Source organism: Colletotrichum costaricense (assembly GCF_030867565.1).
Source record: "Colletotrichum costaricense strain IMI 309622 chromosome Unknown Scaffold_1.1, whole genome shotgun sequence".
NCBI classification, from domain to species: Eukaryota; Fungi; Ascomycota; class Sordariomycetes; order Glomerellales; family Glomerellaceae; genus Colletotrichum; species Colletotrichum costaricense.
The window spans coordinates 1,965,461-1,991,904 of NW_026848230.1; the positions used below are offsets into that span (position 1 = coordinate 1,965,461).

General features: G+C 54.5%; 6 protein-coding genes across 6 annotated transcripts; 4 read left to right on the forward strand and 2 right to left on the reverse strand.

Moving 5' to 3' along the window:
• Positions 1-867: 867 nt before the first annotated feature.
• CCOS01_00708 (ABC transporter) lies at positions 868-5,428 on the forward strand (the record flags this gene model as incomplete). The annotated part of the gene is made up of 3 exons (XM_060448905.1): positions 868-1,251; positions 1,343-3,069; positions 3,124-5,428. 3 exons carry the CDS (start codon positions 868-870, stop codon positions 5,426-5,428), a joined length of 4,416 nt encoding a protein of 1,471 aa, XP_060320343.1.
• A 1,708-nt stretch (positions 5,429-7,136) lies between these two features.
• On the reverse strand, positions 7,137-8,231 carry CCOS01_00709 (uncharacterized protein; the record flags this gene model as incomplete). Its single annotated transcript, XM_060448906.1, has 1 exon — positions 7,137-8,231. The coding sequence occupies one exon, from the start codon at positions 8,229-8,231 to the stop codon at positions 7,137-7,139; it is 1,095 nt and encodes a 364-aa protein (XP_060320344.1).
• Positions 8,232-10,223: 1,992 nt separating this feature from the next.
• Positions 10,224-11,372, forward strand: CCOS01_00710 (uncharacterized protein; the record flags this gene model as incomplete). The annotated part of the gene is made up of 8 exons (XM_060448907.1): positions 10,224-10,259; positions 10,464-10,668; positions 10,726-10,735; positions 10,794-10,846; positions 10,900-11,027; positions 11,086-11,106; positions 11,169-11,234; positions 11,289-11,372. 8 exons carry the CDS (start codon positions 10,224-10,226, stop codon positions 11,370-11,372), a joined length of 603 nt encoding a protein of 200 aa, XP_060320345.1.
• A 92-nt stretch (positions 11,373-11,464) lies between these two features.
• On the reverse strand, positions 11,465-11,683 carry CCOS01_00711 (uncharacterized protein; the record flags this gene model as incomplete). The annotated part of the gene is made up of 1 exon (XM_060448908.1): positions 11,465-11,683. The coding sequence occupies one exon, from the start codon at positions 11,681-11,683 to the stop codon at positions 11,465-11,467; it is 219 nt and encodes a 72-aa protein (XP_060320346.1).
• Positions 11,684-12,171: 488 nt separating this feature from the next.
• On the forward strand, positions 12,172-14,970 carry CCOS01_00712 (fungal specific transcription factor domain-containing protein; the record flags this gene model as incomplete). The annotated part of the gene is made up of 4 exons (XM_060448909.1): positions 12,172-12,696; positions 12,788-13,045; positions 13,176-14,762; positions 14,821-14,970. 4 exons carry the CDS (start codon positions 12,172-12,174, stop codon positions 14,968-14,970), a joined length of 2,520 nt encoding a protein of 839 aa, XP_060320347.1.
• Positions 14,971-22,074: 7,104 nt separating this feature from the next.
• Positions 22,075-23,514, forward strand: CCOS01_00713 (NmrA-like family protein; the record flags this gene model as incomplete). Its single annotated transcript, XM_060448910.1, has 1 exon — positions 22,075-23,514. The coding sequence occupies one exon, from the start codon at positions 22,075-22,077 to the stop codon at positions 23,512-23,514; it is 1,440 nt and encodes a 479-aa protein (XP_060320348.1).
• Positions 23,515-26,444: the final 2,930 nt, after the last annotated feature.

Below are 26,444 nucleotides of genomic sequence, written 5' to 3' on the forward strand. Positions count from 1 at the left end.
CGTTTCGTGCTGCGTGCCGTTGCACTTTCTTTCCCACCGGAACCAAGTCCACCTGGCACGCCGCACCCCAACTTCCCCTTGAGCCTTTGGTGTTTGCCCCCATGTACTGTGTATGTATATCGAGCAGTCGCAACTGAGGTGGACTGCTGCTTGCTTTCCCCTCTGCTGCGCCAGTACTCCCTACCTGTTGCAGGGACGAATGTCCTTTGTTCTGAGTGGTACAGACTACAGAGTACCCATTGTCAAAATGGCCCAGCACATCCACCTCCACTATCCGGTTGTTAGAAATCCCCTTCGGGGAGTATAGCAACTTAGAAAATCCCGTCTCCCTGGCCCGGACAATCTAATCCATCTGTGTGTGCTCTACTGCAGGCTGTCCCGTTTTGTCCACATCAATCTGTCGGTAGTACTTTATCATTACACGCACTTTTTCTCTCTTTTGGAGGGAACGCGTTGCTGACCATCTCTGACCCATTCTTCCTTTTGCATTCCCCGGCCTCTTTTCCTCTGTTCTCTTCTCCCCTCGCGGAACCTGACGAAGCGCCTTGTGCCAAACCCTTCGGACTTCGTCACCAATTCGAACGGATTTCGACAGCTTTCCTTCACTGTTTGTAAGCGGGTCTAGGGTACGCACATCTAGTCACCCCGTAATGAGCTAGCTTGTGCCCAAGTGACGGACATAAACATCTATCCCCGTCAACGCAGCGAGTGCATGGCAACTTGGCCCAGAATCTATATTGCCTCCGTTGCGCTTGAAGTTGTAGCCAGATCCACTGCTACCGCCAAGATTGAGACGACGTTTGGGCCCAGCTGCCCGATCTGAAAGTCAATATCGTATTCAGACTCGCTTGAGTCTTTCGCCAGAGAATGGCAGACAAGGACGAGAAAACCAACATCACAGCTCCCGACCCACAAGCCGCTGCTGTTGAGCCCGTCACGCCCAGGGAGCCAGAGGATGCCACATTCGCCATCGACATCGACAAGGTGGATGAGAAGGATGAAAACTCAGACTTTGATGAGAAGAATATCAGACCAGAGCTGAGGGCAACCAAGAGCCATGCCACCGATACCAGCGTCGCCACAACAACTGCAGCCCAGCGATTGCCAGAAAGCAAACCATGGTACAAGACGCCAAATCCACTGAAATGGGGCGGCATCCCTCCGGTACCCGACGAGAAGATCGTCTCCCGAGAGTACAAAGCCGGCTTCCTCAGCCTTTTGACTTTCCAATGGATGGCTCCATTGATGAGTGTAAGTGAAACTGCGCTGGCCTAACTAGAAGGCTTGGGCGTTTACAAGCCAAGCATAACTCAGGGCAAATGTAGACTGACTTGAATTCCAGGCTGGATACAAGCGGCAGCTTGAACCAAATGATATTTGGGCTGTCAATCCAGACAGGGCCACAGATGTCATGACAGACAAGTTGAAAGCTTCTTTCAAGAAACACATTGATAAGGGAGGCAAATACCCCTTATTGTGGGCATTGCATGAGACGTACTTCTTCGAATTTTGGCTTGGTGGTATGCTTCAGCTCGCGTCCACCGTCTTCCAGGTTATGTCGCCTTTCACCCTACGCTATCTCATCCAGTTTGCGAACGATGCCTACGCAGCTTCGCAGCAGGGCTTGCCACCGCCTGCGATTGGCAGGGGAATCGGCTTGGTGATCGGTGTCACCATCATGCAGATTCTCCAGAGTTTGGGCACGAACCATTTCATCTACCGCGGCATGATGATTGGTGGCCAGTCAAGAGCTGTGCTCATCAGCGTAATCTTCGAAAAGGCCATGTCTCTATCAGGGCGTGCCAAAGCTGGTGGCCTTAAAGATGCAACCGCCGCCGCTGCCGTCAACGCCCCGCCAGTTGACGAGAAAGGCAAGAAGAAGGCCAAGAAGAATGCGAAAAAGGGAGAAACCAAAGGGCCAGGTGTCTCTGGAGATGGCACGGGATGGGGTAACGGTCGAATTGTCAACCTCATGAGCGTTGATACATATCGTATCGACCAAGCGTCGGCTCTCTTCCACTTGACCTGGACTGCACCCATCTCCTGCGTCATCACGCTGGTCGTTCTGCTCATCAACTTGAGTTATAGTGCACTTGCCGGATTCGCCCTTTTGGTTGCTGGCATCCCCCTATTGACAAGAGCCATCAGAAGCTTGTTCAAAAGAAGAAAGTCCATTAACAAGGTTACGGATCAGAGAGTCAGCTTGACCCAGGAGATTCTGCAGTCGGTCCGTTTCGTCAAGTACTTTGGATGGGAGACCGCATTCCTTGACCGTCTCAAGGAAATCCGGAAACGAGAAATTCACGCTATCCAGATCTTACTGGCAATCCGTAATGCCATCAACGCCGTCAGTCTATCGCTTCCCATTTTCGCCTCCATGCTCTCCTTCGTCACGTATGCAAAGACAAACAACGCTTTGAACCCCGCCGAGGTCTTCTCCTCGTTGGCCTTGTTCAATGGTCTTCGGATCCCCCTCAACTTGCTGCCCCTGGTCCTTGGTCAAGTCGTCGATGCCTGGTCATCGCTGAAGCGTATCCAAGAGTTTTTGCTGGCGGAGGAGCAAGAGGAAGATGTGGTTTTCAAGCCAGAGGGAGAGAATGCATTGGAGATGACAAATGCTAGCTTCACCTGGGAGCGAACTGCAACGCAGGAGTCTGAAAAGACTGTAGGTGGCGCCGCAAAGGGTGGCAAGAAGGTTGCGACTCAAACGCCTGCACCCGCAAAGAACATCTCCAAGCCTGACGAGCCACTTGCCTCGTCTGGCGATAGCACGGGAGATGGTGCCAGCACGCTTGTCGAGGAGGAACGCGAACCTTTTAAGCTGCAAGACATCAACTTTGAGATCAAGAGGGATGAGCTAGTCGCAGTCATTGGAACAGTCGGGAGCGGCAAGACTTCGCTGCTGGCCGCGCTCGCAGGTGACATGAGAAAAACATCTGGCGAAGTTGTGCTCGGTGCTTCCCGAGCATTTTGCCCACAATATGCATGGATCCAAAATGCCACGGTCCGTGACAACATCCTCTTCGGCAAGGATATGGACCGAGCATGGTACCAAGAAGTCATCAACGCGTAAGTAACACCATGGTAGTTTCCTTGCCAAGAATCGGACTGACCTGGCTCTAGTTGTGCTCTGCGGCCCGATCTTGCCATGCTTCCGAACGGAGATTTGACAGAGATTGGCGAACGAGGAATCACAATCTCGGGAGGGCAGAAGCAGCGTCTCAACATTGCTAGGGCCATCTACTTTGACTCCGACATCGTGCTCATGGACGACCCTTTAAGCGCTGTTGACGCTCACGTGGGACGGCACATCTTCGACAATGCCATCCTCGGCCTCTTGAAGGGCAAATGTAGGATCCTAGCAACTCATCAGCTTTGGGTTCTGAACAGATGTGACAGAGTCATTTGGATGGAGGGCGGCAAGATTCAAGCCGTCGACACCTTTGACAACTTGATGAGAGACCACCGTGGCTTCCAACAACTCTTGGAGACAACTGCACAGGAAGAGAAGGAAGACGAGACAGCACCAACCAACCTGGCTGAAGCGCCCCAAGGCGACAAGAAGAAGAACAAGAAGGGGGCTGCACTCATGCAACAAGAAGAGCGCGCTGTGGCAAGCGTCCCCTGGAAGGTGTACGGAGACTTCATCCGCGCCTCCGGTTCCATCTTCAACGCACCCTTTTTGATCTTCCTCCTGATTCTCTCTCAAGGAGCGAACATTATGACCAGTCTCTGGCTTTCATACTGGACAAGTAAGCGTTATCCGCTGTCTGACGGGCAGTACATCGGTATATACGCCGGTCTGGGTGCCCTCCAAGCGATCCTCATGTTCGTTTTCTCGCTACTTCTGTCCATCCTCGGCACCAAGTCTAGCAAGGTCATGCTGAGGCAGGCAGTGACACGGGTTCTGCGTGCGCCAATGTCCTTCTTCGACACCACACCCCTTGGCCGAATCACCAATCGCTTCTCAAGAGACGTGGATGTGATGGACAACAACTTGACGGATGCCATGAGAATGTACTTCTTCACGTTGGCCATGATCTTGTCCGTCTTTGCTCTCATCATCGCCTTTTTCCATTACTTCGCCATCGCCCTCGGACCACTGTTTGTGTTCTTCATCCTCGCTTCCTCTTACTACCGCGCATCGGCACGCGAGGTCAAGCGTTTCGAGTCGGTTCTTCGATCTACTGTCTTCGCAAAGTTTGGTGAAGGATTGAGCGGTGTTGCCAGCATTCGAGCGTATGGTCTCAAGACGCATTTCATTGCTGACTTGCGAAAGTCCATTGACGAGATGAACGCTGCGTACTACCTTACATTCTCGAACCAGCGTTGGCTGTCGACTCGTCTCGATCTGATTGGTAACCTTCTTGTCTTCACCGTCGGCATTCTCGTCGTGACCTCGCGATTCAGCGTGCCGCCGAGCATTGGTGGACTGGTACTCAGCTACATTCTCGGTATCGTGCAGATGATCCAGTTTACCGTCCGTCAACTCGCAGAAGTTGAGAACGGTATGAACGCTGTGGAGCGAATTCAGTACTACGGCACTCAACTAGAGGAAGAGGCGCCCTTGCACACTATCGAAGTCCGACCAGAGTGGCCTGAGAAGGGTGAGATCGTCTTTGACAACGTGGAGATGCGCTACCGCGCCAACTTGCCTCTTGTGCTGTCCGGTCTTTCCATGCACGTGCAAGGCGGCGAGCGTATCGGCATCGTCGGTAGAACGGGTGCGGGCAAGTCGTCCATCATGTCGACTCTTTTCCGTCTCGTCGAGCTGTCGGGTGGACACATCACAATTGACGGTGTCGACATTTCGACAATTGGTCTCCATGACCTACGATCCCGCCTGGCAATCATTCCACAAGACCCGACGCTTTTCAGGGGCACAGTCCGCTCCAACCTCGACCCATTCAACGAGCACACGGATCTGGAACTGTGGTCCGCCCTGCGACAGGCCGATCTCGTTCCAGCAGACGCGAACCTCGAGGATCCAAGGTCCAAGGAGTCGTCAAGCATCCACCTCGACTCCGTCGTCGAAGAGGATGGTCTCAACTTCTCCCTCGGACAGCGCCAGCTCATGGCCCTGGCGCGTGCTCTCGTCCGCGGCAGCCGCATCATTGTCTGTGACGAGGCGACGTCCTCTGTTGATATGGAAACGGACGACAAGATCCAGAACACGATTGCCACGAGCTTCAGGGGCAGGACGCTGTTGTGCATTGCCCATCGTCTGCGCACCATCATCGGCTACGACCGCATCTGCGTCATGGACGCCGGCCGTATCGCGGAGCTGGATACGCCTCTTGCGCTGTGGCAGCGGGAGGGCGGTATCTTCAGGAGCATGTGTGACCGCAGTGGCATCAGACTAGAGGATATCCGCGGCGCGAGCGAAGGTACTGCTCCTCTGGAGATCCAAGCTGGCAGATCGAGTTAGTCGGGGACATCATGAGCTGGTGGTATAAGTGAATGTAAGGGGATAACATAAAATGCAGTATATTCAGGAAGAACAAACATGGTCCCTCAAGAAAGAGAAGGCAAGGAAATCGTAGGGACAATAGCGTCTGGGACAAGTAATTTTCATACCCGGCCCTCCATATACCAGAAGCATCGAGCATGTCTTGCAGTAAATAGAGGGCGTGTCATACAAAATAGAAAAAAACCAAGCAATGTTAAGAAAGAAGAAACCGCACATCGACGTTTCGCATAGAACGTGATGCCGAAGCCCTCATCATACCTGTACCACCCGTGATCCAGTCGTCTCTGCTGCTGCTCTTCGTTAGCACAACCCCACCAGGCGCCCGCAAGCCATGGACAGCCAAGAGATCGTGAGACCAAGGAAGCAAAGAACCGAAAATGTCTCTCTCTGTCACGAATCTACAGCGTTCGTCTTCCCCCGGATCTAGGTCGCACGGAAGGGGGGTTAGACGAATCGTGATACATGGCGCTGGAAAGGGTGTGACAAGATCCGGTGGGTTCACGACGGGTAGATGCACCCTGGTACGCCGTACGCTTGGTTGCGGTTCGCAGCTGTTTCGAGCGAGGATGTGGAAAAGAAGTTTTGGTACTTCAAGGAATAAATGGGTGAGCGATGTTCCTAGTCTCGTGATGGTGGTAGAAACCCTGGGGGTTGAGATATGTCGTATGCGTCTCGACAGCTCGGCCTCGACAGCTTGGGAAGCGAAATCTCGGTTGATATCGAGATACCAGATATTCGGGGATATATCCCGTATATCCAGTATTCATCAAAGAAGGAAACGAAGAAAAAGTAGTAAAGATGCAAACCCCCTCTCCTCCCCCCTATCACGGGGCACGTTTAACCAGACAACCTCGGGCGATGGACATACCATCCGTACATGCGACGTTGCTATCGGTCCGCTCGGTTCCATTTACATAGTGTAGCAGGTCCGAATCCGAAGTATAAAAAAGGAGGCTCATGTTTCCTTTTTCCACGGAAAGCTTCCCCCCCTGCCCACGTTGTGTCAAAAAAGTTTAATAGATTGGGATGATTGCCGAGAAAAGTCAAATGGGCTGACGACATCGGACCAGCTTTATCTCTATCCGGACGAGTACACTTCAGACGTAATCCGTACATAAGGTTTTCCATGCAGAAGCATATTGTCAGCGGTTGTCGTGACGACATGTACAAAGAACTACAGCTTGATGGTTAGTAAACATCACATGATACTGTCTCAAGATATTTTCGAGTATTTCTGCTCATTGAAAGAATATGTACCAGCGAGCGATGTAGAAGCGAAGACAAAATGCCACCGGCGGATCGTCGTCACCAAGACTCCCAGTCTAATGCTCCGTCACGCCTGTCGTGGTGTACAGGGCCAAAATACAACTAGACAACCATCCTTGCGCAGCAGCCCTGTTGAAAAGGGAGCCGCCTTTGCCTTTTGACCCGCGCTCCACCTCAAACTTGCTGAAAGACCGGTACCGAAAAAAGTGCCCGGCCTCACTGGATGATGATTAAAAACAGTATTCCAAACCAGTGATGCAACTTGATGATACCCCTAAACGCCATGAATGTACCATTCAAAAAACCCAAGCCGTGACGTCTCGCCATTTTTTTCATGACGTAATGAAACTGTTTTTGATGCATAGATGGAATGTAACCAAATAGAAAAGGACCTCTCTCTTTAGAATCGACCACCGGGAGAGTTGTTGGCATTTCGAGATCCGGGGCGCATCTGGCTTGGCGGGAAGGCATTGGGATTCTCGTCCAAGAGATCCTCGAGGTAAGCACTGGGAGCTCTTTGTCCGTTCCCAGGCGCCGCAGACAAGTTGACCGAGCTGGTGCTAAAGTCGCGCCTTGCGCCGTACGAAGGGGATTCCGGAGGCGTAGATTCCCTCAAGTTGTTGCGGCTTCCATACTGGCCTCGGGATTCGGGGCGGAGGTTCGTCAAACTTATTGAGTGACCGTGAGCAGGACTGGGAGACGAGGTGGCAGCGGCGTAGAATCCAGAAGGAAGGAAACGAGAGTCACGGTTGGTGGCCGAGTTATTGTTATTGTTGTTGCTATTGCCGCCGCCAGCTGCGGTGGGCGAGAAGAAGAGGTTCGACTGGCTCGGCGTCGCAGAGGGGATGGGGCCGCGCTGCGTTCTACGCACACCACGTCCTCCATTGGGAACGAGAGAAGGAGTGGATTCGCGGTCGGTATACTTGTAGAATTGCGCTGGAGGGGCAGGGAAGCTCTGCTTGTCGTTGGCGACATACTGAGCATTGGCAGCGCGGGCAACGGAGCGGTGCAGCAGACAAGCGATGATGCCGCGCCAGATCAGAATGCCGAGGCCAAAGGCACCAAGAATGGAGCCCACGGCAATGAAGACGGTTCCTTGAGGAGCACTCGAGCGGTGCATATAAGGAGCGTTGTTGGTGGGGGGTACACTGGCCGGCGGGTATGTCGTCACAATGGGCTGGTTTGTAAGGGACGGTAGACCCGTGAGGACCGCGCCAGTGGAATCGGAGGTGCCGGTGATTCTAGGGGCACTGATGCTCGCTTCCGTTGTGGCAACGGCGCCGGTGTTGGTGATGACGGCGGTTGCCGCGTTGGTGCGCGAAGGCTGCGCAGCCGAGGTGGTGGCATCGTCTGTAGAAGCTGCCTGCGAAGCACTGGTCTGGGCATTTCCTCCACTGCTACTATCTTGCGCGAGACCCGTGGCAGAGAAGAGAGACAAGGCGGCAAAGGTGGACAGGAGAAGCGAGCGCTTCAGCGAATGGCGTGACGAAATCATGATCGGTCGATTCAGTTACGTCCGAGGGGGTCCGGTGTTTACGGTGGGATGCGATGCTCCAAACTCAGGGTGATGCAGTCGTCGGTCACTTCTAGTCTAGACACTCTATGCTGTTCGGTTGTCGAATGGATGAAAGAAGGTCGATGACGGCGATTTTGTCGGTCGCCGTGGATAGAAAACGGGGTTGGGTCGTCGTTGTGGTGTCCTTCCGGATGGGGCGGTTCGGTTCATTCAGCTGGCGCAGGCTGAGTGCGATGAATTCGGGAGAATCGAACGAAAGTATCGAGACAGTTGAGGATGCAGACTGAACAGGCAAAGCAATATGAAAGAAGGAAAGGTCCCGCTGGCTAAAACATTGCTGGTGCCGGCTGATCGTTTGCTGGGTGGGCGGCTTCCGAGGTTTGTCGTGAGGGAGTCAGTTAGGGAGGAAGGGTTGGAGGGAGCAGGAGAGGGACGGGAGGGATGAGGGTGCGTGATGGGGAAGAGAAAGGGAATGGATGGCGAAGGCGGGCCCCTGGTCAGCAGGGAACGGGCCTGGGGAAAAAAAGGAGGAAGGGTCCTTGCCTGCTCTGGAGGAACCTGCTGAGAGCAAGCACAACAGGCGACAGTCTACAGCATCCATTTCGTGTTAGCGGACTGGGCGGTTCTCGTCCCTGCCCTTGGGGCCTGGGCTGTGGCGCGGCGCATTTCCAATGGCTGCACCTGAAAGTTCTGACGTGCTGCTGTGTCGGGGTCTGTTTATTTTTGTGCATTTGGGCGGCATTTCCTGGGAATGCGAGAGGGAGAGAGACATGCAGACACAGTGCTGCCAGCTCATGGAAGCCAGGTTTTTGACCTGCAGGAGACGCGCAAGTCTGGGGAAACAGGCACGGTGTGCCATCTATACACACTATGCCGCAGGACTGTACACAAGTCGCCCTCCATGATGATGATGTGCTTCCGCCTTCTTTCGTATGCCCACACGCTCTCGTATTGAAAACTGAGGTGTCCAACAGGCGAGGGTTGATCACACTAATCAGCATTTCCAGGCTTCCAGCATGCGCTACAGTGGCTGCAGGTCGCAACCATCATCAACACGAGCCATCCATCCGGGGTAAGCGTGTAAGCGTACCTGGCAGATGCCCACCCATTTACCCAATATTAGCCAAAGATCATCGGAACTCGTTGGAAAAGAATATGGGCCGTGAAGTGATGGCGAGCCTCGCTGTGGAATGCGAATGATGCCCCATTCCTCTCCACCAGAGTCCCGGTGGTCCCCTATCTTTGCTGCTTCGCTTCATCTTCGCGTTCGTCAGACCTCCAGTGCTCCAGTAGTTTGAAATTCATGCCGGATGCTTCAGACTAAGGCAAGCTCATGAATGGGCGCGGCGGGTATCAGACCCGTCTCTGATCATAATGGGCTGCTATTATGCATGCGCAGGGCAGTGCACAGAAGTGCTGATGCAAGGCACCACCAGACTACCAGTCCAGACTCCAGCGCAGCGCCCACCTTACCTCCGGCGTTTGAGCGCCGTTGATCGATCGTTTGCTTTTCCTGAGGTGGGAGAGGAAATTGCAACGCCAGAAGACCAACGCCCGACAGCGGCAGAGTGGGTAGAAATACAGAAGAAAACCGTGGAGGAGGAGACCCCCTGCCATTCGTCCACCTCGGTCCCTGAGAGTTTCATTGTCCCCTCATTCCGGTTGCTCTGGGTCACCCTCCCCAGGACCCACCTTGCTCGCAAACGCTGCGCGGCCTCACCCAAAGTTCTCACCGAGCGCACAGACTGACAACGTTCTCACCTGGACTTGTATGTCAGACACCGAGACCACCCTTCATCCTACACCGAAAACTTTTTTCTCCCAGCTCTCGGCCCCGCCACATACGCAGGGTGACTAAACTCAGGAAAACGTCAACGCAACAGCCTTGTCCAGCCTCGCAGACGCCAGTACTCCTCCACTCGAAGACTACGACGACCACCTATACCCGATTGCCCGCACGAGACCGACACCATGGGTGTCCAGAAGAAGACCAGAAAGTTTGGTGAAGTACGTCCGCCAGTCCCTACTCTGCGCCAAACCTTCCGCGCATCGCAAAGAAAATATCGGAATCCTTATCGATAAGAACTTTTTTGGTTCACCGAGCGAAAGTTCACGATGATTGCGATCCCTACAATCGGACGTTGGAAGCTTGACGTCTCTCTGACACTGTCACTTGCAAACAAGTTTGCTAACTATGTACGCTCCTACTAGGTCAAGCGAGTCATCGGCAAGAACGATGCCCGGCGCAAGGAGAACCTGAAGAAGGCGGAAGAGGCTGAGCAGAAGGCGAAGCGTGAAAGAGGCGGTCCGGATGGCGAGACAATCGTCAGGGAGATTCCCCAGGTCCCCTCCCAGATGTTCTTTGAGAGCAACTCAAGTCTTGTGCCTCCCTATGGCGTCCTCGTCGATACCTCATGTAAGGCCCCGTCGCCCCTATTCTACCTCTGAATCGCAGTTGCTAACCGTACTCCAGTCTTCTCCCGGTACGACAAGCCTGCCCGAACGTATAACTCTCGCCCTCGTCGACTAACCTACTCCTAGTACAGTTCAGATGAAGTTGCCAGTGATAGAAACCATGATGGACTGTCTCTACGGTAGGTTACGGCACCGCACGAATTCTGTTGGCACCAACTGACGTCCGAGCCAGCTACCTGTCACCCCATCGTGACCGACTGTGTCATGGCCGAGTTGGAAAAGCTTGGTCCCAAGTTCCGCCTTGCTCTTAGAGTAGCGCGCGACCCCCGTTTCGAACGACACAAGTGCACACACAAAGGAGTAAGGTCCACTGCGAGCCCCATCATGATTTTCCTTTGCTAATTACGTTTTGCCTCAGGTGTATGCCGATGACTGCCTCGTAAGGCTCCGAACTCTACATCATCACATGATTGTATCGAAATACTGATCAACATTTCACAGGTGTCCAAGGTATCTAAAGACAGAGTGTACCTCGTCGCAACCAACGACAAGGGTCTTGTGTCCAGGGTATGTTCAACCTCGCCCGGAAGTCAACGACGATGCTGACATCAATCTCTCTAGCTCCGTCGCATACCCGGTGTTCCTATCATGAAGTGTGGACGTGGAAAGTACACCATCGAGAGATTGCCCGATGCCCCGATTTAAGCTTGGATCAACGATGTAGGAGGAATATCACGATCACTCCAATAGCGCGGGAGAGAACATTGAGTTGCTTGAACGGTACGACAATTGGACTGTCAAGCTGAAAAAGGGCTTGAGTGCCGTGCTAGCTCAATCTCCCGACAAGGAAAGGCGATATAAAAACCGTGGAAATCGAGAAGATCGCCGCATCGAGTGGCGCGCTGAGCCCTGGAAATGGAGCACGGCAAGGGAGAAGTAAAAGCATATCTGTGTTCTGGTTTTTGTTGGCATTTTCCCTCAAAAGGTCGGGTCGTGATGCAATTCGACCCAGCCATTGTGTATCGTGGATTGGCACTTTGTAATTATTGGTATGGAACCTTGGTGGTCGTCAAAATAGTCGGGGTTAACCAAGCCGTATCCCCGAGACTGGCCGACGGATGGAGCCGTCAGCTCATAGTTGCCTAGTAGGTGGTTTTTGGCCGCTTTTTTGAATCAAGAGAATGACCCAAACGTGACTTGCATCCTGCTGCATTCCCAAACGGGGTTTCCTTTCAGACGCACACGCAATTACACGCTGACACAGGACGACAAACAACATTAGCGGTTGTCAAAGGAGAAACAAAACCCGGCTCCGGAACTGACGTCAAATAAAGTTAGACCTCCGGATCTGAATACGGACGGCATCACCCCCCTTCTTAAGCCCCACCCCCGTCATTCCCGTCACACCCACTCACATGCGGCGTCGGGCACCGCATCGGACACGCCTTACACTCTCTAATCGTCCGGTCTCCGCGAATCGCCCAAGGGGTATCCGTAAGCTCCAATGAATCCGGACCACGTAACCCCACCCGCCGGACCAAGCACCGGCGGCAGCAACCCCTCTTCCACTTCCAACTCTTCCGCCCCCGGCCCCGGACCTTCGTCCGCCTACCATTCGGCATCAGCATCAGCAGCAGCCGCCGCAAAACGCTCCCGCGTCCTCCTCTCCTGTGGCCCCTGCCGCGCGTCCAAGCTGAAATGCGACCGCTCCGAGCCGTGCGGCCAGTGTCTGAAGAAGTCCCGCCCGGAAGGCTGCGTCTACGCGCCGAAACCCGAGAAGCAGAAGCCCGCCAAGGGCATGGCGGCGCGGCTCAAGAGGCTGGAGGGTATGGTGAGGACGATGATGGATGAGGGAGGAGGTGTCGCGGGAGCGGGACCAGGAGGAGGAGGACCGCAGACTACTGGTGCTGCTGTCGACGCCGTGCAGGAGGAGGAGAAGGGCATCGCGCAGCCTGGGGGTCAGCTTGTTCAGGGGGGTAGGGCGAGCACGTATGTTGGGGCTACGCATTTCATGGCTATTCTTGAGGATGTGAGTTGTTCCCTTCCCCCGCTGTAATGCTCGATGCAAGATGTGAAGGAAATACGAACTGGATGAGATATTGACTGAGAGGGTTTGGCAGATTGAGGATATGAAGAGCTACTTTGAGGAGCCGGAGACCGACTACGACGAGAGCCCTGAACCGTCAGACGAGATCGAGGCCCCTGATCTCATGCTCTTCTCGAGGAACATGCCTCGCAGCAGAGAGGACCTGTTGAAGCTGCTCCCTGAGCAAAAGATTGTCGACAGACTCATCATGAGGTACTTTTCCTCCCGTAGTCCATCACAGCGTAAGACACCACGGCTCGGCTCTCGCGATCTTCACCCCATGGCTTCGTATGTATTGACAAGGCGGCAGATATCGTTCACAGACCAACTTTTGAAAAACAAGTGAGTCTCCAATCTCCTGTCCGCCGTCTCCCCCCTTCATACCCTTACTGCCAACAATCTTGCCAACAACTCCCATCCAGTACGCCCGCTTCTGGACCGACCCGTCCAGCACCGACCTCCACTGGCTCGCCCTCCTCTTCATGGTCATGTCCCTCGGCGTCTTCTACTCGACCTTCATGGCACCCCACGAGCTCTCGGTCGACTCCCCGCAGCCGCCCATGGACCGCTTCAAGCTCTTTCGCGCCGCCGCCGCCTGCTGCCTCGTCTGGGGCAGGTACACCCACCCGACCATCGCCACCATCCCGCCCTTCATCCTCTACGTCGAGGCCGAGTTCATCATCTCCCGCGCCGCCCAGATGAACTGCTACGTCCTCTCCTCCGTCTGCCTCCGCCTCCTCCTCAAGATGGGCCTCCACCGCGACCCGGACCGCCTCCTCGCCGCGGGAACCGTCATCTCCCCCTACGAGGGCGAGATGCGCCGCCGCATGTGGAACATGGCCGTCCAGCTCGACCTCCTCGTCTCCTTCCACATGGGCCTCCCCAGCATGCTCAACGGCATCGACGCCGACTGCAGCCTCCCGCGCAACCTCATCGACGAGGACTTTGACGAGGACACCCTAGTGCTCCCGCCGGCCCGACCCGCGACGGACTACACCGAGATGACCTACCCCATCAACAAGTCCGCCATGATGCTCGTCTTCGGCCAGGTCGCGCGGCAGTCCCACCTTCTCACCCCGCCGCCCTACGCCGAGGTAATGCGCCTCGACGACCTCCTCAACACCTCGTGGCGCGCCGTGCCGCAGTTCATGATGGTCAAACCCCTACAGGAGTGCGTCACCACCCCGCCCATGCAAATCATCCAGCGCTTCGGCCTCGCCTCGCTCTACAACAAGAGCCGCTGCGTCCTCCACCGCCGCTTCCTCCTCGACCCCGCGCCGCGCCGCGAGCACGACTACTCCCGCCGGCAGTGCCTCGAGGGCGCCGTCGTCCTCCTCGACTTCCAAAACACGATATGGCACGCCTGCCAGCCGGGCAACATGCTCAGCCAGAACGGCTGGTTCGTCTCCTCGCTCGCCGTGCACGACTTCCTCCTGGCCGCCACCATCCTATACCTCGCCATCGGACACGAACCGTTCTGGGGTGGCGTGGACGGCAAGACCGGCGCGGCGACGACGACGACGACTTCGCCCGGGTGGATGGCGGAGATGAATCCCCCGCCGACGAGGGCGTACCTCCTGCACCTCCTGCAGAGGTCGTATTCCGTCTGGATCGCCATCGCCGGCGGCGTGCCCGAGGTGAGGAAGACGGCGGGTATCCTGGAAACGATGCTGAACAAGCTGGGGTCGCCGCCGAACTCTCCGCCAGAGAACGGGGGCGCAAAGGTGTCGTCGGCATCGGGGCTTCGCCAGAGTGACGGGCCGGAATCGGCTGCTCGATCCGCCCAAGACGACCAACAGCTCCTCGACGGTCTTTCAATCAGTGGTACGGCCGTGAAGATAGCCCCTTTTTGTGATATACCTGCCAACGATCTGACAGACTCGACATCGTTCCCTACGACTACGACGAATCGCTTCCAGCCCTTTGAGTTTGTCACGTCGGGCCTCGGGCCAAGTGAACCTGGGCTCGACCGTGGATGGGCGGCGGTTGGCAATGAAGAGATGGACTGGGTATGTTTCACGCACTCACCAAGCAAGCAAAGCCGTACAATCTGACTGACATCTGCAGCGATACTTTGACAACATTATGGCTCAGCCTCACAATGACCCAGTCGGTCTCGAGTCACTGGACGCGTCCCAGCCGTGGTTTGAACGGACACTGGGACCGGACGATTTTGATTTCTCTACGTCTGGTGCATGGGATCCAAGCTTGGGATAATCACGTTGAGGTCACGGCCTACCGCGTTCAAGCTGATGAGCACAGCGAGCTCCCAGGCCTACATATCAAAAGACTTGGCAGCTGAACGGAGCTGATCTGGGGCACACAAGCATCGTACTCGCGCTCGGCCGACCCAGAAGGGGTACATGGGGCTGCGGCTCCGCGAGCTCCTCCAAAAGAAGCTCCTCCTCTTGCACATAAAGCCCCTCCACCAATACCTCCGGCCCTAGTACAGTAACTGGCTCGCTTAGGTGCCAACTGGGCCTCGTGAAGTTTTCTCTCCTCAACACGCGATATCGGTGCCCACAAGCACGATGGGCCCGTGGGGGATAGCAGTCTATTGCCCTGATGGATCTGGCTAGCTGGCAGGGATGTCAAAAAAAGGTCGGCTCAGGTGACTTGAAAATAGACGCGAGGTCGGCGTTGGACAGCAATTCACAATAGACCCCGGATTTTCCTTCTCCTTCGGGTCCGCGCCAATATCTAAACATCTGGCTGGACCGATGGTGTGCGATGAGCGGCCGTCCTCCGGGGAATTGGACCCTGCCAGCTCGATGAGGGGTTCTCTCGGCGGTCGACACACAGTGAATACTATAACGTAAATTTGGTGGGCCGGTGGAAGTGGCCGGCGGCGACGTGCGTATGGAATCCCAACAATGTCGTCTTCGACAACGGCAAGCCATCTAGGGCGTGTTTCGGTCCTACATGTGTACGTCTCGCCGGCATCGTCTCCATACACTCTTCGTTCAAGGGCGCGAAGTTGCCGACGAGGGAGCTGGCGCGCAACGGTGCCCTACGAGGCATGGACCAACTTCCCCGCAAAACCCGCAGATTTGACGGCAACGAAGCGGGGGCTGTTTGCATTAGTAGCAGTAGGTATCTGGAGGCTGGAGCAGCTGGGGGACCAGTGGCGCTTGTCCCTTGAGCTGAGCTCGCTCTCATGCTGGATGGCTGCTTCTTTTCTCGGCTCTTTGTGGTGTGTTACGCAAAAAGCCGAGTTCCTTTGGCGACGGCCAGACCGCACGCAGTAACAAGCTTCTTGGGCGCGTAAATTTGGAGATTTGCAGGCTCCTCCGCGGAGATGCCCACTTCGGAGAGGGAGGGGAAACGTTGGCTTATGAGCAGTACGGAACGCCAGTTGGTTCGCTTGATGACGGCATGGTGGTCGTCTGGGACGTTTGCTTGGCTCCATTTGTACGTAATGAGGAAAATGCGGTGCTAGCAAGGTCGGCATTGCGCGATTCCTGGGTCGTCATTGGCGCATTCTTGCTCGTGCTTGACCTGTCGTCTCAGCTCTTTGTCAATCAGATTACGGATACTGGCGCCTCCCGAGTTCCGATAGCTAGATTGAGGTTGACTGCTCTTTTGTTGTTGCCCGCCAGCCTATTGTCTCGCCATGTCCGGTGGCTCGTTGCCGGACCGCATTCAGAAGGGAGTTGAGCTTCGTCCCAAGGCACTGGATCCGATCGTTGATGACGGAAGTTCTAGTAGACAACGGTCACAAATGCTGCACGTCTAGACTTTCAGCAGAAGCAGGTTCCGCCTCAAAGTCCGCGTTAGCCTTCAGGGATACCCCGCTGGGTTGCGTTTGAATCCTGCGGCTTGGCCTAGGCCATTCTTCGGTTTTTGAGGGTGTCTACTCACGTCCAATGTTATCAGTCGGAACGTCATCGGAACCGGAATTCTGTGGACTTGAATGTGAGCACACGGGCGACAGCGCCTTTCCCTTGATCCTTTCCCTCCACGCCCGTCATAGTCCATATCGCATCATACAACAGCATAATTGGCTGATAACAACGACGCTCCCATGACCAATGGCATTACCAGCGTCAGGCTCGAACAAATATGAATTAGACGTGGGTGCGCCTCCGCGAAGGCGGTTACTTGACGCTCCTGCAGCCGACGTGCATGAAGGGCCCTCAAAGACAAAATGGGCGGCGTTGTGATGCGGTGCTAGGTCGAACCCGGGTGATGCAGCAAGCGCTGTAACCGGTGGGAGCGTGGCACGGGTAGCTCAGCGAAGAGGCTAATCTCAGACCTGCAGAGAGTGAGGCTAGAGGCTAGAGCCCAGATGCTAGTGTCTGCATGTGTGGTGGGTGGGAGATTCTGGATGGTGTCTGGGTGTGCAGTACAATTTGCCCATCATGGCGTAGAATTGCGATATTCGATGATTCTTCTGCCTGGGAGCTAGCAGTGGGACCCAGCCATCCGGGCCAGGGGGGCCATGCTGTACTCCGTACGTAGAAGGGGACTCTGAGAGATACCGCGAGAACCTGGTCGAGCATCGTGGACAGACGTACCTATGTGTACGAAGTAAGGCCATGCCCATTTGGTATCGGTAGTGGCATGGTCCGGAGGCTCGAGCTTTGGACGTAATAACGAAGCGGTGGGCTCTGTGATGGTGGACGATGCAGATTTCTTTGGATCACGTTTGCGAGTCCTGTGGAGCTCTGAGCCAGAAAAAGTTTGCACAGGGTTCGGAGAGTATTGTGACATCGGGATTGACTCCGATCACCAACCTGACGACGCGCCAGTCGACAGTATGTGGAGACATTGATTTGCGCCGGGGGCTGACCGGCGCAGTAGTGCTTAAAATCAAGGACCCCGTGATGGGCGACCGTGCTCGTAATAGGGCCCGTGAACCGACAAAGTCGGACTCATCAAGGTGCCCTTATCTGATGCCATGGTCCGAGCCGGGCAAGCATCTGTGTCCGTCCAGATAGGCATGAGGGACCGGTATGGAGGGAGGCGCAGACACCCCGATATCCATGGGCGGATGTCTCGGTCTGATGTGATGATGTGATGGCAGGTCAAGCCCGTCAGGGTACCTAGGTAGGTTCGTGTTTGACAGGCAGTGAGCGTACGGAGTGGACTGTAGTCGGTAAGCATATCCGAGGGCCACATTGATACTTGAATATGGCATTGGTGCAAAACGTACGTACGACGTACGATGTACGACTACCTCCCTATGGCTTGGGTAGCATGGAGGGATGATAAGATGCCCCAAAGGTTGTAAGTAACTTGTAAGGTATTGTACCCATGTCGTCTCTACCGTGACCGCTCTTGATGTCCTTGACGCCTTGGGAGACAATGGAATGGCGGCATTACAGGGCTTGGTTGCATAGGTTTCCGCCGTGAGTGACTGCGGCGTGGGTGCTTTCTAGGTTAGACTGAGAAGGGTAATAAAGTTGCCAAAGATAAGGAAAATTTTTCTGAAGCCGCAGCATTGCGCAAGAAAAAAAAAAGACTGGGGACAGATGGTGAGAGGTCCGACTGTCTGAGGAGAAAAAAAAGTTGGAGGAGTTTCGCAGTAGGTAAGAGCAACTGTGTAAGCGAAACCCCGAGCCAACCGCGGCCATGCTCTTACATAATAAAGCCAACCTACTGTGCTAGGCTTCACGGGAAGAGAAAAATTGCTGCAAATGGGGCACTGGGGAGGCCCTAGTAATCTTTCTTCCAGGTCGTTCTCTTTCTCAGATTCTCTCCTCAGGTCCACTACGGATACATCAGCGCCTTCCAAGTTTTCTTTCCCGCTCATGAGACATGGACACAAAGACTTGCCTTGAGAGTTGAGACGGAATGGACTGAGGGCCTGCCCGCCGTAGTCCCGTTCCAGGGCCCGTCCAGGGCGGCCCCTCTTTTGGAGAATTGCTCCAGTACGGCTCCAGAAGTCCCCGTCTCGTTGATGCATCGCCCGATTCAGTGACCATGTCATCGATCCCGGCCTGCTACTGGTTGCGCTGTAGCAGGCGTGGTTCCGGTACACCCTGGAAAGTACAGACAACGGCGTAGCTTCTGGAAGTTGCTTGGTGAGGGACTGGAGTCGGCTACCTACTGTGTATGCAGTAGTGGAAAGAAAGAAGAGACACAAGTTTTGGTAGGTGGTGCTAGATGGAATGGGAAGGTAATGCGGTACACGTGCTCCCACCTCGACACCGTACCGGCTGAGGTAGCCGCGTATCTTTTCTCATGTATCCATACAACCTACCTACCTACCTACTACCTAGTAGGTACGGAGTATGGATACAGAGGTGTGTTTCCCCATCCCACTTAACTTCCCACCTCGCATCTTCCGCTTTTACACCACTTACCCTCTCATTACTCGATGGCCGTGGTAATGCTTTCCCGACTCTTCATCATCAGTGGTTAAGAGCAGAGTTCTCTCATTACTTAGTACTTACTTACTCGAACCACAACCCCCATATCGCACTCCTAGTGTTTCCATCTCATCTCATCCCAACTTGTCCTTGCGTTCTCGCAGTTCCGCGAGTACCTCCCCCCCCCCCTCTTCCCAGGCACGTTCTGGGATCCGGGCGTGCTTCCGGCCCCATGGATGATGGCTTGATGGCTGGGTGTGGTGTTTCCGCTCGATGGGGCCCCGTTGTTTGCGCTTGCATCAAGGTTCGAATGAGAAAACGCAACGTGCTCAACCTCGTGGCCGCCGGCGAAGATTCAATTATTAACAGAAAAGGGCCAACCGCAAGGTCCTGCCGCGCCTGGCCCTGGCCACCGAAATCACTCCAGTAAAAATACAAATTCTTTATCCGTATTGGAATTTTACTTTTGACTCTGACCGTCCCGTTTGTGTTTGTTTTGCTGCTGCATTTGCCGACTAACTCTACCTACTCTGAGAACCTCGCGGTTGCTGCTGTACTTTGTCTGGCTCTTTCCATCACCCAAGAAGATTGGATATCACACACTCTTCCATACTTACAGCATTAGGCAGTTCCCGTCACACACCTTCTCTCCCACACCCGCATACATATCTACCTGAGGTACCTTATCCATACATACTTACCTTACACTTATTCCCCTCCCCCTCCGCTCCCAGACTTATCAATCCTACCGAATCCACGGTTACGCCTCTTCTTCACCCTCTTTCCTCGCACATCCATCCCTCCCACTGGCTACACTCCTCTGGTCGAACTGCATGCACTCTGCTTCGGCCTGTCTTCCTGTTCGCCCATCATCATCACCAGTCACTTGGCCCAGGACCAGCACCACCAGCACGGCCCAGAATCATCGCGGCATACCTTGTCCGTTTCCAGTTGGTCATATCACCACACGGACTGACTAGGACCGGTATCAAAAGCTTGGAGACTCCTCCATCTGAGGTCATCTGGTCTTTGCCTTCCTTCTAACCTTTTATACTCAAAGCGTTGGATCGTTGGCTTGGCTTTCTCTTTCATACTCGAAAACCGAAAAACGCCCCGACTTTACCTACCTTTTTCGCATCAGGTACGGATACAGCCTGGACTTTCTGCTCCGGTCGTCTCAAGCACCTTAAGGTTCGACTTCACATAAGGCAACCCCATCCTGTTTCTACCCGAACCACTCTACAGATTCGCCCTAGTCGTTCTGTAGGTAAAAGAGCCGCCCAACGACATAAGCAGAAGGCCATCGCGACATAAAACGGCACCATCCAAGGCCCCAAGGAACATCGTCTGATCCAACCGTTATCCACTGGACCACTGCACCGTGGACCTCTTTTATTTTCTCCCTTCCTGGCGGCCACCCAACCCCCAGGCTCAAACCATTCACCGCTGGTGAGGAACACCCCGAAATCAGCCAGCTTCGCATCGGATCTCCACGCCGAACTCCCTCCCCAACCTGCCCACCTAGGCCGGCCTCTTTACAGACGACCAGCCCAGCGCCCACGAGGCAATCTAACCGGTGACGCTCCAACGCGCATACTGGGGCACGGTCAGCCAGTATATACCCCGATTGGACGGCCTCCTTGCACCGTGAGTATTCGGTTGCAGATTATCGGTGGATAGCCCGACAACAACGACGACAAAGTACATACAGCAAGCAAGCACGCACACCTGCCGTCATCCCGGAGCTTTCCTGAGTGGGCAAGTCGACTTAGAACAATTGCTCACTTGACTGAGACCGGCAGGGGACACTCGCACACACACACACCACATTCTCACTCACTCTCGCACGCTTTATCTCTTGTCTCTCGCACACGCATTCTCCTCATCATTGACGCCTGCTGCAATCTTCGCGGGACAAATCTATCCGCACACCATTGAGAGCTGTCTCATCCCATCTAAACACCCCTCTATCCTATCCATTTTACAGCTTCTGCAGCTGCCAACGTCCCAACCCTCGAGCCACTTATCTCAGGAACACCCGGGGTAAATACGAGAGAGCGTACAACAATCCTGGAGATATCTTGCTCGCCTGCAGTCCTTGCCTCGCCTCGCCAAATTTCCCTTATCAGCAGCATCGACAAAAAGTCTAGCACTTCCATTTACCACACCCCTCCCCCCCTTGTTGACCGGATACCTTACCTCCCCTCGCCGCCTCCGCCGACGGACGCAGCCTAGTTTGCTATCCGTCCATTCCCCCAGATCTTTTGATCGACCTTTGGCCTGAACAGGCGTGTGTCCATCTCTTGGATCTTGGCTTTTTTGGCTGTTTGCTGGGGTTGACCCCGCCATCGACCAAAATAAGGAGCTCGCTGTTTTGATAGCGGGTTTGATTGCTATCTAAGGTATCTCGCCATTCTCCTCAACCGACCCCTCAGGGTTCTTGAATCATTCCGGTCCACGGCTTCAGGAACCGACCGCATTTTGATTCTTGTTCCTTTTTTTCGAGAACGCACCCCGTCACGTCACCCGTCACCCGTCCACACCTTTACTCCGAACGCCTGCCTCTCTCCGCGTTCTTTCGACGTCGCGTGCGCAGAGACCTGCACTTGGCCCGTTCAGTCCTCCCCTATTCCGCGATAAGGCCTCCGGCTTGCTATAGGTTCGAGGCGGGATTTTACGTATCGGTTTGTCATGGTTGATACCTCTCTTTAAGAAACCAAATCCCATCCATCCATCGAATCCGACTTAACGATCGACGAAGCCGTTTTCGGGACAACCAGCCTACCACTACATCGCCCTCTCTCTTTTTTTCACCCTTCTCCACAAACCGAGGCCGCACTTACACCCTCCCTACAGCGCATTCTCTGGGGGAAATAGCGGGGTTGACGACAAGCCCTTGCAGCAACCCTTTCAATCGACTCAGAAAAAATCCTCTACTCTGTGCCGGCCGCACAGCCAAAGCCTCTGCTCTTCCCCGCAAGAGCAGTACGTGTCCGAGACTTCTCAGATGGTGACTCTGATGCCTTCCCAACTCAACGGGATTGGGATCCCTATCCGACCCGCCAAGCAACAACAGCAACACCAACAGCAGGATCACTCAAATCACCACTACCACGGCGACTCAGCTGTCTACAGCGCCGTCAGGACACACAAGCACTCGCGTTCATCATACTCTGACGCATCGCCGTTGTCTTCTTCAAGAAACAACTCCCTCACCTTCCGCCCTTTTAAGCGTCCGATGCCCACCCCGAACAAGACGATTGCTGTCATCAATGCCAGCGGTCGTCAGGCTGCATCATTCATTAGAGTTGCCACGGCTGTGGGCTACCACGTACGCGCTCAGCTGCGGAATCTCGAAGGCGTCGTAGCCACCGAAGTCAACTCAAATCCTAATGTCACCGTCCTTGTCGGCGAGTTGTACACTAGACACAAGCCCACTCCGGACAACAGAGACGTGACAACCAACGGTCCCATTTCCGGTGTTGGTGTAAACCACGACCTGATCAATGACCTCTTCCGCGGTACTCAGCTGGCTTTCATCAACACCACCTTCTATGGAGATGAGTTCCAGATTGGAAAGGCACTTGCCGACGCCGCTAAGAAGGCTGGTGTACAACACTATGTCTACTCCACGATGCCCGATCATGCCGCATACAGCTCGGATTGGCCATCACTTCCTCTCTGGGCTGCCAAGCACCAGGTCGAAGAGTATGTCCGCTCCATTGGCATGCCTGCCACCTTTGTGTACACTGGCATTTACAACAACAACTTCACCTCGCTGCCCTACCCGCTCTTCTGCATGGAACTCCAGCAGGATGGTTCTTTCACTTGGCAAGCCCCATTCCACGAAGATGTGAAGTTGCCTTGGCTGGATGCTGAGCACGACGTTGGTCCCTCCATCCTGCAAATATTCAAGGATGGTGTGGCCAAGTGGCGCACAAAGCGTGTCGCCTTGGCTTGGGAGATGTTGACTCCACGCGAGGCCTGTGAGGCTTTTGCGAGAGGTGTTGGACGGCCAGTCAAGTACATCCGGGGCCCGATCGAGCTCAAGGTGAAGATCCCCAATGGCTATCGTCAACAACTCGAGGCGCTGGAGAAGCTCTTCTCTCTCGGTCACGAAGATCCCAAAAAGCAACCTCCCTACTTTGGAGATGAAGAGCTGGAAGAAAACTGCCTTACTCAGTCCATGGCACTTTGGGAGGGCCCGAGAGGTTTGGAAGAATACGCACAGGAAGCTTTCCCGTTGGAGGAACAAGCCAACGGCTTGACGTGGATGTTGGAGGAAGAGGAAGAGGCGCCCGAGGAGGAAGTTGCGCCAGTAGTTCACCAACGGGATCATGAAGTGCAACAACAAGATGAGGAAGAAGAGGAGGAGTATTCAGACGAGGAAGACGAAGGCCTGACGATGAGAGGCCTGAAGAGAGACGAGGAAGAATGGCTCGCATGAACTCGGGACACGTTGAAGTTTGGGACGCGGTACCACTTGATTTCGACGGCCTTGGGCTCGAACGACTTCACACGTGTCATCGACACACACATTCAACTTATACATTGCATGCGGCGGCGCCCAGGTGCCGAGGATTGTTGAATAACGACGAAAAGAAAAACGGTTCGGAAAATAACGTGCGTTTGGGGAGTCGATTTTCTTTGCTGCCCGGCGGTGGCGTACCTCCCCCAAGTCGGGGTTGAGTTGAGACCTCTCTGAGCGGAGCCAGTTTGTGTGATGGCGATGACGGCTCTTTTTCCTCGATATCATTCATATGGGCTGGCATGGCGTTGCGTGGTCGACAAAATCAAAAGAAAAAGGGCAGCTAGCTGTGCATAAGGTAGCTCCCCGGCGATTATTCTCTGGTTATTGGGCTTTTTGGTTTACTTCATGACGAAGCGATAGGGGATGGATTCGAGAAGAGAAGAAGGGCAATAGGCCTCAAACGGTACCTATTCATCACAAAATACATAAAGACAATGTTCAACTTCAAACCGCAATGCAGCCTACGAAGACGAGACGGAAGGAAACCTGTAGGTGAAGTAGGGGGGCGCCGCAACCAGTTTAAAAGGCAGAATTTCCTCATTTATGAGGGCGCTTGTCGTCGGTTGAACGACCCAGGTCATTTATAAGGCACAGATATCGGTTCCTCGCTCCATGTTTTTTTTCCTCCCCCTGATCATAATATTGCCCCCCTTGCTCTACAGCGTGGGGGTTTTCCATCCTTTCTCGCGCGCGCTCTTTATAAAGAGAGTCAAAGTCGACAACGCGCGACCCCCGTGGAGCCCACACTTTTTTTTCTCTTCTCGGTGAGCACCGCTGCACCGCGCGGGATGGGGGGGGATCATGGGGGTGGGAAGACGGGCAACACCGACGGGCGGGCGGTACCTTGACGCGGGGGGGGAGGTTGGCGTTGCCGCCCGTTGCCGCCGCCGCCCGCCCGCCGAGGATGTGCACAAGGGCCCCGGGAGATGCATGGGATGACTTCATATGGGTTCTAGATTTAGGTTTACACGGATACGGCACAGGGGGAAGGGGGGTTCGGTGTAGGTGGTCTTGACCGAGGGGAAGATCGGTTCGGTGTACCTTTACGCAGCCGTTTAGTGATTTCTTCACAATTTCGTTTCTATGTCGGTATGGGCTGTGAGGTTGTTGGGGGTCTTTTGACAACTTGATGCTTGGCTAACGACCTGGATCATGGGGAGATAAGATAGATGGAAGGCAGCAGGTTGTTGAAAGGGGAACACCCTACATTGAAGGCTTTTCCAGCTTCTAGAGCCCTTGGTGGAATCATCTTTGACGGAAAAGACATACTCTTTTCCAAGTATCGTAGTACGATACTTTGTAGAAACGCTGCTTTTGGTTCCTTTGCCTGTGATGTAAGTGATGGCAAGAAGTGACGAAGGCCCCCGCGGAAATTCCGGTTCATGGATGATCAAAGTTAGTGTGCAAGGGGGTTTTCCTTCCAGAAGCCTTCTTCCCGAGTCAGTCTTTCCCAATTTGGGGCTCGGTCGTTGTAGTGTGAGATTGGCCCCGGCTTTGATATACGGATAGATACGACGGGATTGATAGGAGAGGGTCCGGACTGTTTCTCTCATTCTAGTGTCCGGACTCCATATCCGATAAGGAGAGCCAAGTTTTTTTCTTCTCTCTCGTTACACACTTCCAAGAATCCAAAGAACGGTACAGGAATGGGGATGGATATGGGGCTAGGCTGGAGAGTCTGGGAAGATTCTGATGCAAGTTGGACAGGTTGACGAGGGGCCTGTTCTCTCACGAAGCTTATGCGTAATGTACGTCCCCTGTACACACCGATACGGCTCACAGTCAAGGCCCCGTCCATTAGATTCGTGATAGAGTTGATCACGGCGTATTATTATTCTAGGTGGATGGAATAAATCTTTGAGTCGACGTTATACGGTCCTAGGATCCATGCGATAGATCATGTATCCGAGTTCAGGGGCTCTCTCACCAACTCTCAGGTTCGAGCACATTACCACAGAGATACAACTACAATCGATCACTACCTTACAGCACGCCCACCATATTCTACTTCACAAGCTGTGTCATAAACAAGGGCAAAGTAACCGTCAGCGCTTGATCTTTCCCTTATCGGCCGGGGCCCTTGGGGCTTGGGGGTGAGGCGACGCGCCTCATCTGGCTTGACCCCTGACCAAGCCCACACCACCTCTCCCGTCCGAGATCCGACGAACGGCCCATAGAAGTTGAGAAACCTTCCATTCCCTCGCCTACGGATACAGGGCTTATGTACTACTGCAGGCTTCTTAAGCTAAAGCAGAGATCCTCGACATGCATTCGAAAAGAACTAACGTTCCTTCTAGAAGGGCAACACACATGCTTCACTCTCCGAGATGCCGCCGGTAACCGTTCATCACCCCACGTGGGAGAGCGTAGGGTCATTACGTTGACATTGCCCAAGGGACGCTCCCCCCCCCCCCCGGTAGTTGCTTGTGCTTGTATCCAGCGACTTAATCATGTCCGTGGAAGAGGGTTCTCAGAGAGCTTTCTCTCGTTATCACAGGTGTCCGGGAACGGAATTCCGGAGCCCCATCAGCACGGGACACTCGCGTCCTTCAGATGGCATAGATAAGAGATTCGGGAGGGCGGAAATCCCTTTCCCTCTGAGGTAGATTCCGCTCACTATCCATAGGGTTTGGGCCTTCCCATCGACTCACTCTGTACCTCTCGCGTTTGTACTGCAGGAACGGGGTTCAGCTCTCTACGGACTGCAGCAACATGAACCCGCTTTGCTTGTTCGAGCTCTTCCTTGCCCACACATTGCCCTGCTTGTACTACGGCTCCCGCGTTCCCCTGCTCCTTGTGAACCCCTGAACCAGCAGACAAACTCCGGTAGTGGGAGTCCCCCCCCC